Source organism: Haliaeetus leucocephalus, unplaced genomic scaffold, assembly GCF_000737465.1.
Source record: "Haliaeetus leucocephalus isolate CR32 unplaced genomic scaffold, Haliaeetus_leucocephalus-4.0 Scaffold273, whole genome shotgun sequence".
Classification (NCBI taxonomy): domain Eukaryota; kingdom Metazoa; phylum Chordata; class Aves; order Accipitriformes; family Accipitridae; genus Haliaeetus; species Haliaeetus leucocephalus.
In genome coordinates this window covers 7,611,553-7,624,415 of record NW_010972709.1, presented here as the reverse complement: position 1 = coordinate 7,624,415, position 12,863 = coordinate 7,611,553, and the positions used below count along the sequence as shown (strand labels likewise).

At 39.3% G+C, this 12,863-nt stretch overlaps 1 protein-coding gene across 1 annotated transcript in view; it reads right to left on the bottom strand.

Annotated features, from left to right (window-relative positions):
• Window positions 1-7,724: 7,724 nt before the first annotated feature.
• Window positions 7,725-12,863, bottom strand: part of LOC104833207 (1,25-dihydroxyvitamin D(3) 24-hydroxylase, mitochondrial) — a 6,942-nt gene continuing 1,803 nt past the window's right edge. Inside the window, exons 3-9 of the mRNA XM_010569783.1 lie at window positions 12,340-12,431; window positions 11,429-11,540; window positions 9,892-10,037; window positions 9,408-9,574; window positions 8,556-8,634; window positions 7,944-8,138; window positions 7,725-7,835 (exon numbers count right to left, since the gene is read on the bottom strand). Of these exons, the coding sequence (XP_010568085.1) occupies window positions 7,725-7,835; window positions 7,944-8,138; window positions 8,556-8,634; window positions 9,408-9,574; window positions 9,892-10,037; window positions 11,429-11,540; window positions 12,340-12,431 (902 nt within the window). The remainder of the gene's footprint in view (window positions 7,836-7,943; window positions 8,139-8,555; window positions 8,635-9,407; window positions 9,575-9,891; window positions 10,038-11,428; window positions 11,541-12,339; window positions 12,432-12,863) is intronic.

Sequence of the window (12,863 nt, the reverse complement as noted above, 5' to 3'; positions counted from 1 at the left end):
TGTACACCACCCTTACTAAAAACAAAAACCCCCAAATTCCTTTACTCATCACCTCACAAGTAATCTCTTCCTCATTTACTAATGAATAATTTGTAATAAAATGTAAAAGTGAAATTTTTTAGCAAAAACTCCATTTCATAAAGAATTTTATTTGGTCACTAGCTTTGCTTAGAAAAATATCCTGGGTTTTTACTAAGTATTTTTAGAGATGTTATCCATGCTTCATTATAGGCTTTTGAATTTGTTATACACACATACAAATGTTTCGTTCACTGTGATTTTCAAAAAATGTCATCAGTGAAACACTGTTATGAGAAATTACATGTTTGTTTCATCCTGTAAATATGTTTAAACAGACCATTGGTTTCAATTTAATTTTAAAGCAGAAAAACTTCTGGTTTTTCAAAGCTAGAAATTACAGTTAGCACCCAGAATTAGTATGCTATTTAATGTAGTGAAGGTATATTGCTATATTGCTGTGGATCAGATATCATTAGGAATTCAAGTATGCGAAGTATTGTTTTTTAAAAAGTGAGCCATTAATTTTGTCTTCTTTGAAGTTATTTAAAGATTTCACAATTCTGCAAGCTGCACAACCTGCTTCCATCAGATAGAAAATCCAAGATGCTCCAGGGTTTAGTCTTTAATGATTAAAAACACCTTTCTGTGGCATTCCAACCTCTTGTACACTTATTAAAAGGGAGAAGCTACAGTGGAAGCTCCCAATAAGAATTTATTAATATGTCCAGGGTGTCCAATTACTTGAGAAATTTATATCAATGTGTTCAGTGACTGCATACAAGGTATCTCCTGTTTTGTTCTCTTTGTCGGTTTTGGCTTGTTTTTTTAGTGGAATGTGCTTTGAAGCTTTTCACTTGCATTGAAATGAGATACTGAATGTGTGTGTCATAAGGAGCAATGTATATTTAAAGCTTTTCTTTTCTATTGCTCTGACTTTCAAACATAGCCAGAGGGAAGACAGAATTGTTCTGGAGTACCAAAACTTGGCATCTCCTGAACCGAGCAAAAGATGCGTGTGAACCCAACTATCTTCACATCTTCCTGCCCAGATTCTTGCTCCCAAAGTCTTCCTTATTCTACTTATGCTCTGCAGGTCCCTGAGTAAAATTTGGATCCTAGCTGAGGCCTTCTCCTGTGCCTTATGGTAGGACAGGCAGTTTAATCCTATCAACTTGCAACCTCAACATAATGAGCGTGTTGACAAAGTGCAGTTGGGTATCTGCAGCTTGTGGCCGAAGGTTCCTGCAAAGCCACCAAAGCAGCTCCCAGTTTTAGGACTGAGGACGGCCTTTGCCCATGGATCAAGCTGGCTCTTGGCTGACCCCGGATCAGATATGTGGGTACTTTTGCCCTGAACCAGGTGGGACTGAGCTTGAATCAGGCAATGACCTCATCTGCAAAACTATTTGTGATTCCCATTGGTATAACTGAGATAACAATATGAGCTTTTTTCTGGGAGCTTGAAAGTCTAGATAAGTGCAACCCATACTGCCTGAGGTATGAGTTTTTCAAAAGCTTCCTTCCATTATTTCCATTAAATTTGGAGAACATCTCTCCTTTCTTCACCTTGAGCCAACTCCATGCTGCTGGAAGTCCATCTGACAGTGAGGATACCCTTTAGTTCAAGCAAGACCTGCACCATTCCCCCGCTTCTCTCCTATCATCTCCTGTGTTTATGTGGAACATAGTTCAATAGCAGGATGAATCAGATGTGATTCGTTTGATTTACTATCAAGTTTCTGGGCACCTAAGTTGATAGCGGAGGGTAAAGTATCATAAACGTGCATACCAATTTGGGAAGACCGAGGGGTAACTCCCGTACTCAGAGTTCCCCTTTATTGCCTTGTTGTGCTCCCTGCCAGCGGCTGCCTCCTCTGCCTTCCCTCCTCCTCTGACATGCGGTGCCTGGAGTTCATTCAACAAACTTAACAATTAGAGGCAAAGAGTTCGAACTTGTCGAGAGGAACATGCCCAAGAAAGCAAAGTATAATTTACCCTGATTATAAAATGCATTCCATTCCACACTTGTTTTGACATTGTCCCTTGGAGAAAAATATTTTTGTCTCATAAAGAAGTCTCATTGTTGCTTTCCTTGTCAGGAGGAGGATTGCTCCATAAGAGTTCAGCTCCATCCAAACCCCACAATGTAAAGATTTCTAAAACTCCTTCTGGATCCAAATACTATAGCTTAAGTTTAATTTTTTATGTTGTTCCAAAGCCACAGGCTGATAGAGCTGAGACAAAAACTGGACAAGAGTTGAAAGTGAATGTAGTCCTTCCTCTGCTAGCAAAGAAGAATATAGGAATATAGAAGGTAAGGTCCAGATAGGTATTGTATGAGGTGTTAATGCACTTCTGGATAAACAGACAAGAAAGAAGTGAACAGTAATATTCACATGGAGAGTTGGGCTCTCTTGGAAAAAGTACACTGTGACGTTGAACCAGATTCCAAGTGCGGTCTCCATCCGTACCAGCTACACTGCCCTGCCCAAAGAATTGTACTGACTCTGTAGTGGTTGATACCAGTTTCACGTTAGTTTACATTTCTCAGTGTCAACAAATGTATTCCTGTTTCTACCTCGGTGCACAAAAGGGATTTAAGGCAGCAGGATTGCAGCCCTGAGCTGCAGTACAAGAGAGTGAAGAGGCAGCAGTATTGGCAGAAAGGTCAGGACGTGTGCTGTTTCTGTGACAAAACAATTTAGCATCTCTCTGGTTTTTACTCTCTTGAAAGCTGATACTCAGAAATACCCAAGAATAAAAGTAAGTAAATGAGCATAATCCTCAGTTTCGTAATATAATATCCATACTTTTTTCCCAAGCCATGCCTGGAAAGACACATCAAAAAAATTTGAATGAAGCCACCCACGCTATGGTATATCAATCCACAAGTTATCAGAACAACACGCACATCCAGGGCAACAGATTAATGAGACTGCTTGTAGTTTCAATCTCAATAGGCCCTTTGTTTCTATTATCTGAAGTAAAAAGGCAGCTTTTTCTTCTAAAGCTACAACCCTTACATAGATTTTGAATATGTGTGCCACAAACGACATGCTGGAAATTGCTAAACTTTCTTCTTTTATAAAGAGTGATAACGCATTAAAAAAGCCACACATACACATGTAGTCCCACTGAGGTCAATACGATGTTTCACATATTTAAAATTAAGTACTTGCTGAGTTGTTCTCCTAAAATTTGTTCTGAAATGAACTTTAGCTACGAACAATTTGCAGAATTAGTTTTTCAGAGCCTTGGTTATTTTGCCTGATCAGTTAAAGTCAGCATTGATACAGATATGAATTCTACCTCTAGTTGTTGAGAACAAAGATCCTTCTCAGTATGGAAGAAGACAAACTAGAACAGATTATCTGTCATCTAATCACAGCACTGAAAGGTGTATGCAGAGACTGACTCAGAGCATACTATATAACAGCCAGCTTGTAATGAACAGAAACATATATGAAAAATGCCAGATTGTCACTCCGGAAAACTGGCATTCTTCGTCCATAAAAAAAAAAGCACAGATTAGTTGGCTCCAGCTTTGTCTGTACCATTCCCACTAACATGCCTAAAGCCTGAACAGAGTTAACTTCCTTTTGGATAGGTAAACCTCATTCACTTTCTTTTTGTGAAAGTTAATGTGGAGGCCAATGAATTCCAGTCATTTTATGATCCAACTATCTTCCTCTGAGGAGTAACTGTAGGAAACGATAACAGAGAAGTAGTGTTGTCATTGTCTTTCTAATAAGTAATACTGAATGAGCAAATCATTTCAAAGAAGCGAAGAACCAAACTGAATTTATCCAGCTGACCATTGGTGAAAGGTTTCATAGACATTTATTAATCTCAGAAGTATCATACTGGTTTTCATACTTCTGAAATACAAGAAAAAGCAAGCCATGTGGGTTTCTTAATGTGAAAGTCTGGCTTGGTCATTCATTATCTGTGTAGTTTGATAATTACCTATTTCCTAGGTAAATTGCTTTGGACATTTACTTTGAGGTAGCAGATTAATGAAGTTCTTTGAAAACTTCAGGACCTTGAAAATCTACAAAGCTTCCGGAACAAAATTTTCCAGGTCAGTGGTTATGGTACATTTAGAAATCCAGAAGACAGCACAAATTTGTGCCTCTGCTTGTATAGAGTTGGTCAAAACCTTACTCAGAGCAACACTTGTATAGATCTTTGAGTCCACTGAATTTAAGTAGTGAAAATAATAAGCAGTTCAGTAAGCATGAACCTGTGATTTACTATACAGAAGCAATAAAGGATTTCAAAATAGCTGATAACTACACTGTCAAGGACAGTTCAACCAGATAACACTTCTTCTCTTTGGTTGTCTTTAAAAGTTAAATCGTCGGAACATTTGTGACCAATGTGATATGCCTGGAATTGAACAGTAGTCCTGACTTTCTGTTAACACTTTTTTCATGTTGGCACAACTCCATTGGCTCTAATGGAGTAATATTAGTTTATAATACTATATGAAGTGACTTAGCGTATATTATTGTAGCAGCTTGGGTAGGTGTCCCCACACAGTCTTGCACCTTAGCTGCGGAAGCTCGCAGGGGATCGGGTAAGCACCTATGGTCTCCCAGCTCACCCTCCGTGGGCTCTGGGACCCAGTGCTCCCAGCTGCCGGATTAGTTTCAGCAGCACAAACTACAGTCGCTCTAAAGTACACACTGCAATATGATTTTCAGAAAAGCGACATTCTCACATAGTGCTGTACGATTTTTCTTACACCATCATTCACTCAGCCGGAGGCAGCCTTCACTTGGCAAAGACAGCATGGTTTTGATAACTGTCAGATTTACTCTTTGTGTAACCATCAGGCTGTCAGTCACAATGCTGGGTGGATGGCTTTCTTTTTATATACATCATTTCTTTTGATCCTGGCAAAGGTTCAAACTGTTTTCATCCTTCCTCAAAACTTTCTATTGATTTTATCGCATCATAATGGCAGAGAAATGTAACAATCCCATCCCTGGAGACCTCACTACTGTGCACGCTGGGGAGAAACACGTTCAGACTGTGCTATGGATGCAGAAAACCTCCTAACATTAGCATTCACTGTTGTCTGATAGGATTATGCAGAGGAAAAGGGGCTGTAGGCATGGATTTAATACATTCTTGAACACTAGGGCTGGCCTGGATTGAAGGACTGGTTAGATTAATGGCACAAAAGGAGTCTGGCATCAAGGTTCTGTGCTGCAGAGCTTAAGTCCCCTGCACTTGCTAACCCAGGATCCACCTCGCCGGCGCTGGCCGGGCACCAGGCAGTGCCCGCTATACCCTTTCACCGGGAGCTGGGCTTTGCAAACTGTTTCCCAGCTAGAGCATCATTATAGCACACAATCAGGCAACTTGGGAGGGGGTATCATAAAGCAGAAGTTTTTCACTGTTGAATTAAAGTAACTTGATTTTGTAGAATTTCAAGTTCGAGGCCATTGAGGATATTAAGCAGAGGGATGAAAATACCACAGCAACTTTTTTGCAAGAAGTTACCATGAAAGACAAGATTTTTGTAAGGCTACAAGGACTTTATAAGAAACTATAGAAGAGTAGTTATAGAAAAAAAATAGAAATCTTTATTGCATTACAAAATTGACTATTACCAAATTGACTAGAAAGATTCAGATAATGCACAAATTGCTTTACACATTGTAATATGGCTACATTTACATGTCTGAGTATAACAGCAGAGGAAAACAAACAAAAAAAACCACAGGAGACAGACCAACAAATGCTAAGGACTTGTATCATTTCAGAATGTACAAAAATAAAAATAACCATTCACGCTTACACTTATAAACCTGTCCTTGAAACTGCATCATGGGAAAAATACACTAGTGACCATAATAGTTAACATACAGTGTTACATGCAGGGCAGTGACAACTTTAACCTTTAGATACAGGTATTGAAATCTCCACAAGAAACAGACCTCTGAAATGTTTAGGATCCTTATGTCCTGTGGGTCTTTGAAACATACATTTTATATTACTCATCTGATGAAGTAACTATCCTGTTAGGATAATCATCATTTAATAGTGGCAGAACCCATAGGATTCCAGTGATTCCATTTATGGATAAGGCCTTTCATGCAATAAAAGACCACTATGGTTTTACAATAAAGTTGTGATAAAATGGCTTGTGTGGGAGTTGGAGGCATGAAACTCTGGGTATGAGCAGAGTATGTGGCAGGCACAGTACTGCAACTGTTCAAAGTACTGTGCAGACATGAGGAATAAATCCTGTTATATACCTTTGTTCTTATTTCCCTTTTATTAAGGAAGTGAATAGTGTTAGGGAAAGTATACTTCTTTAATTATTCTAATTTTTAAGGCCTGTTGTTAGCCTTATTACAGACTGCCATCTTACTTCTCAGTTTAATTCATGACACTGCTAATTTGATAAGGACTGAGTTTCTTTTCCATTAAGCTGACTCCTCAAAGCTCTTCAACTCTGAGCTAACAGGGCCAGTTCAGTCATGACTGTTGTCCCCACAGGTGTCCTATATGACACCCACAAGCTGGAAACCAGCTCTTTCCAAGCTAGCCTGCTGGACAGCTTGAGGCTATGATAATTTCACTGTGCACTAACAAGAACTATACATAACATGCCACAGCTCATTATCAAGCTCTATCCTGTACAGCCCCTCAGCTGCACTAAATCAGTATATTTGCATAGGTATATGAACGTGCATGGTATTTTTCTTTCCTTTTTACATTGCTAGTTACAGCTGACCTAACTAACCACATTTTCCCAATAAAACAGTATGGGAGCTTTTCTTGGTACTGTTTCTAGCTCAGCAGTTGTTCAAGGGACACACGTTGCAGTTTCTCCACTGGTTACCATAGGCTTTGACTTTCCCAGTTGATGTATATTTTTTCAGAGAAGGCAGCAGCAAGGTTGGCATTTATTTTCTGCAGCTGTATTAAAGAGAAAAGAATGTATATAGTGATCAATTGTTTAAAAGCAAATAGCACTGAATGAGCTTCAGTTAAAGGAGTTACTCAGATTATACTGGGTGATTTTTTTCCTGTGGTGTTGGCCAGCAAAAAAATACCACCCCCAGTATTTTTTTGTTAGCTTATTTGTATAAGCTTGTGAGCAGAGAAAATCTTACATTCAGTTTTTTTGAACCAAAAATGTATAATAAGTTGCAACATCGCATGACTATTTACAAATAGATATTTCTTTTCTTTATCTTTCTGTCTAAAATCAAGTTTTCTTATCTAAACTCTGTAGTGCACTGGTGTACTCTTCCTTCACTAGGGCATTTTCTTTTTAAACTGTATATTGAAGCTCAAAATCAAATACTGTTTTTCAGGAAATATCTTCTAGAAATGCAGTGGAGAAGTTATATTATAACAAAATAATGGCTATTATTTTCTCCTACAATATATAAATTTTTATTTCCCCATTTCTGATCTGCATCATGCACAGAAGACATGCTGTCTTGGAGTTTAAAACTAGACAGCTAACTGCAGAGCCATAAGCCATGCAAAATTTGTCTTCTTAGTACATAGAATATTTTCTGTTAGAAGTAACAAAACGTGATGGCATTTAATAAATCTCTCGTGAGAATAAAGCTTAGAAAAATATCTGCTCTCTTACACTCACAGTTCTATAAAAATTCTAAATGATGTTCCAAGAAAAATGTCTTATATACTCAGGAGACCCTTATGCACATACCTTATCGTCTGTGAAATGCAATGGGAAGCTCCCGGCTGGGAATCAGTATTCCTGAATGGAGTGTTTCTACTGGTTTGTCGTCAGTTGCTACAATTTGGTATTTGCGAATGAGCTGAAACACAAACATTCAGTGAGCATGCTTTGGCTTCTAGATCTTCTGCTTAGGCTAAATGTTGAACAACCAGGCATTGTGTACAGAATGCCATTTTAGAGTATTTACCCAGCAAAGGGCCAAGTGAAGCTGTAGCTCTGCTACACGGCGCCCGATGCACATCCTCTTCCCAATGCCAAATGGAACATGAGAAAAAGGATTTATTAAGTCCTTCTGAAACCAGCGCTCTGGTTTAAACTGAGTCCAGCCATTAAAGTACTCTTCATTGCAGCCCAGGGCATGGCTATTTATCATTAGTACGGTCTACAAACAAAGCAATAGAGAGAGTCTCATTACAAATTGGCTTAGAGCTACCAAGTGAATCAGTTTGTTAATGGCAAAAAATAATGCAACAGTAAAGGTGAGGTAATTTCCTCAGAAGATGTCGTGTAATTCTCTGAAGATTATTTCCAACACAGAAAAGGTCATAGTTTCCCCAGAAAATCATGGGAAAGTTTGAATTTTTTTTAAATAGCACACCAAAATATTTTTATCTAAATCAAACAGCAGTGCAGGCAGGTATAGTTTTCAGTTTATGGGAATTCTTGGTGTGAATTCCTCATTCCTTATCCTGGGACTCATCCTTTGGCAAAGTCACTCAGACTGAAATACATCCAACTCCAGTGGTTTACAGGACAGTTAATCAATGACAAAATATTCTAGTAAGCTAAATTGACTTACCCCTTGGGGCAGTACATAATCCCCCAGAACTATTTCTGTGTCGATGGTGCGAGTGGTAAATGGCACCGATGGTGTTAATCTAGAGTGAAGGAAACAAAATGGGTTAAATTTCCAGCATTTCTTCTTCCTGTATCTATCATAGTTTATGTTAAACAACAAGGTGAACAAAATTATATATACTAGTGTTGTGGCTTAACCCCAGCCAGCAACTAAGCACCACGCAGCCGCTCACTCACTTTCCCCCCCACCCCGGTAGGATGGGGGAGAGAATGGGAAGGAAAAAGGTAAAACCCATGGGTTGGGATAACAACAGTTTAATAGGACAGAAAGGAAGAAACTAATAATGATAATAATAACAATAATAAAATGACAATACTAATAAAAGAATTGGAATATACAGGTGATGCACAATGCAATTGCTTGCCACTTGCCGACCGATGCCCAGTTAGTTCCCCAGTGGCAGTCCCTCCCAGGCTAACTCCCCCCAGTTTATATACTGGGCATGACATCCCATGGTATGGAATATCCCTTTGGCCAGTCTGGGTCAGCTGCCCTGGCTGTGTCCCCTCCCAACTTCTTGTGCCCCTCCAGCCTTCTTGCTGAGCATGAGAAGCTGAAAAATCCTTGACTTTTAGTCTAAACACTACTTGGCAACAACTGAAAACATCAGTGTGTTATCAACATTCTTCTCACACTGAATCCAAGACATAACACTATACCAGCTACCAGAAAGAAAATGAACACTATCCCAGCTGAAACCCTGACAACTAGAAAATTCTTTCTCCTTAGTACACACTAGCTGGTAAAAACCTGTGATCATTTTGCTTTTTGCAAATTATTTGAGAAGTTTACCTCATGGATTCTTTCAGACATGCTTTTAGGTAGGGCATATTCTTCAAGTCCTCAGCACTTGGACACTCATTAACAGCCAAAACACTCTGTATTTCCTGGAAAAGCTTCTGCTGAACATGTGGATTGCGTGAAATGTTATACAAAGCCCACAGTAAACTATTGGCCGTCTGAAACAAACCAAAAAGAAACATAAGACCTCCATTTGTGGTGACAGAAACAAGAAGTTGCCAAAAGTTCAAAGCAACATTTACAGCTGGTCACTGCCTTATGGTATTTTGTAAGCCTAAGGGATTATGTTGTTCTCTAGGAGTAATGAACAGAAGAAATAATCTAGTGATTTCAGGTAAAAATTCACTTGCACTTAGGCCACTGAAGCAACTACAGGATTAGCTCACTCTCAGGTGTTGTGATGGTTAGGTTATGGAAGAAAGAAGGGAGTTAGAAGGATGCTAATTTTAACAAGCTCTTGGAAAGTCAGGTTTACCGTTTCAACGCCAGCAATCTGGAGCTCTGCGATAGCAGCGTACAGCTCCTTCTTGGAAAGTTGTCCTGCAGAATAGATGTCACACAGGAAATCCTCCTGGGGGTTTGCAGAGTGTTTTTCCAGTCGACAGTCAATTGAGTGCTTGGCTGAGGAGGGAGAAACAGGAGGTAATTAATGGAAAATTACTAAAAATACTATAAATAAAAGCAAAAATATGTCTCACATGCAGGATTTTGAAAGAAGATACCAAGCTGTGATCTTTTTTCAGGCAATGAGTATTATACTGAATAATGGTATTTTCACTTTTTAGACAAAATAGTCACAAAAATCACTTCTGAACAGAAGAAGCTCCTGCAAACTATTAGGAATTCCACTTTCTTAAATTAGGAAAGGAAATCAGTGATGTGTTGAATGAAGTATTTAGCAAACAGAAATACAAGTGTGTAAAATTTATTAGCTTGGATCTTCAAAGGGGATCAATGTGTTAAAGAATCAAAGAGACTTAGCACTCAGACTCCCCAAGGGGAAATTTAAGCCTTTGATTTACTAGGGGAAGGCAAAAATAGATGCCAAATTTCTACATGCTATTTTTTTTTTAAATATAGAGGACTAGATTTTGTCCGCCCTTTCTCATGAATATCCCAATTGTTAAGACCAGTTCCTAGTAAGGATATCTTCATGTCAAGTGAAAGTGTCACTGTCAGTGTTTTTTTCTGAACAAAACTGGTTTGAAGTGTCTTTCCTAAAACCCATAAAGTAAGAAGCAATAAAATAATTGCACATGTGGCTGGCTGACCAAAGGTCCTGAAGTATCAAGTACTCAAATACCCAAGAGAAATATATCACTCAGCATTACAATCATTCAAGCACCAAAATCTTTCTTAATCTATAGCTATAACTGCCACTGTCTAGCAAAATATTGCAAAATATAGACTTAATTCCATATCTGGAGTTAGAGTAATTTTTGTAACCTTGAAGGCCAATTCATCTTAAATAGACAGAAAATGTTGTCAAAAAGCCAAACTGTACTTTATGATTTAAATTGCTTCTGTTTTTAAGACTTACGACTATATCCAGGTTGTTCAGAAAGCCTATCTTTTTTTTTTTTTAAGCAAACAGGCTTTTGTTGCATGTAAAATTCTTGTTTCTCAAGAAAACAACTCCCTTTGAGGTCTCTTTGAGGGAGGTCCCTTTTCTCACTCACATACCTTGCCTTTAGAGATATTACACACTTTCTGGCTATTTACTTTTATGGCAGATTAAAGTGGACTCATGATGTTGCTGGCTCCCAAATTTCCGGGGCTTCCTTGGGGATTGGGTATTGCCCCACAACCAGACCTAAGTGTTAGTCATAAGAAAACAGTGCTCCCATGCTTGGAATAGGTTTGTGGTTAGCTGCAGCAAAGGTGTCTCAGTCTGTGCCAAAGGCAGCAATTAACAGCAGCATAGAGCAGCAGCAAGTATGAAGAAAGTTAATTCCACCAAGTAGGAAACAGAGATTAAGGGAAAGGAAAGAAATAGTGTTTAAAACAAGAACCTGTTTTAAATATATCGTCCCATGCTTTAGTGTGAGCTTGCCAGACTTTTGTGTTCAGACCCTTGTGAAGTTCCACAGGGGTCACCATCATCATTCCAAAAGTAGCCATCATCTGTGGTGGAGAAAGAGTTTTTGAAATCTTTCTTTAATCTATTTACTTGCAATCTCTGAACACAATTAGACTGTAAAGTAGGAGGCAATTTTCAGGGAGTTGAGATTCTGGCAGATTTTCCATCCTGGACAGAAAGGATGGTTCTCAACCTACTTAGACCATATCCAGCTAAAAATTAGGAACAGCCAGTGGAGGATAGGAGGCTTTGCCAGTGGGTGATTCATCTTATCTATTTTAGGCACCTGTTTTAGAATAGGACAAGCCACCCTTTGGCAGTGCCTCTCTCTCCCTTGACAACAGATGGAGCTAAAAAACTAGGCTAGGCTAGATACCTAACTTTTAGATGGCTAAAATTAGGCAGATATAGATCACCAGAGTCCAAGTTGCAGCAAAATGCACAGCAGGTGTGCTTGCAGGAATGACTAACCTCCAAACCCAGCATATTCGCATAATCCCACACAACTCCAAGAGTCCCACCCAACAAACAGCAGTGTTGCACAACAGGCGTCTCAGAGGGAGAAGAAAGTTAACTAACCAACCTGACAACTCTATTTCCAGGATTACCTTGACGTCCATACAGCATTGTTCCCCTACAGATTTAGGAATTTCATAAATGAGACAGTCATTCAGTACTAGTTTTGCACGTAAGTGTCACCTTGGATATGCAAGGCTGCCTGCCCATACACATGTGGTACAGAAGCTTAAGTTTCCTTTTTCGGGTGACCCATTTAAACTGGTATGCTCTTGTTAGTTGTAGGGGTAGAAAATCACTACAGCCCCAGTAAAGACTCTTCCATACCGTTTTTACAGCCTTGATGAAGTTCAAACTTTCTTCTTCTACATCCTGCTGTAGGAGACCAAACCTCTTTCCATACAGCACCAGACAGATACCTGTTGTTAAGCAAACCTAGCATTAAATGATATAAACAAAAAGGTACATGGTGTCCACCATTTATTGTCAAGGAATGGCTTGGATTACCTTATTGAAAAATGTTCTATGATACACACCTGTGAGAGCAGCACTCAAAACACCCTCTGCACGTTTGCCTCAGACCCAAGTAGCAGTATATCTAGCTAAGGTGCCCTTACAGCGGCACTTTCTTCACAAATAAGAATCACCACTGATCCCCTCACAAGCAGCAGATCATTCTGACAAGCAGGGCTGGCATATTTGGCAAATAAGCTGTTAGGAAACACTACTGAAGAGAACTGAGTTGCAGAAAAACTGGGCCTGAAGAGGCCATCTACTCCAGCATCTCCTAGCCCTTTCCACAGCCAGAAGCCACTTGCAAACACTGGCAGGCCGCTGGTCGGGCCAAGGGG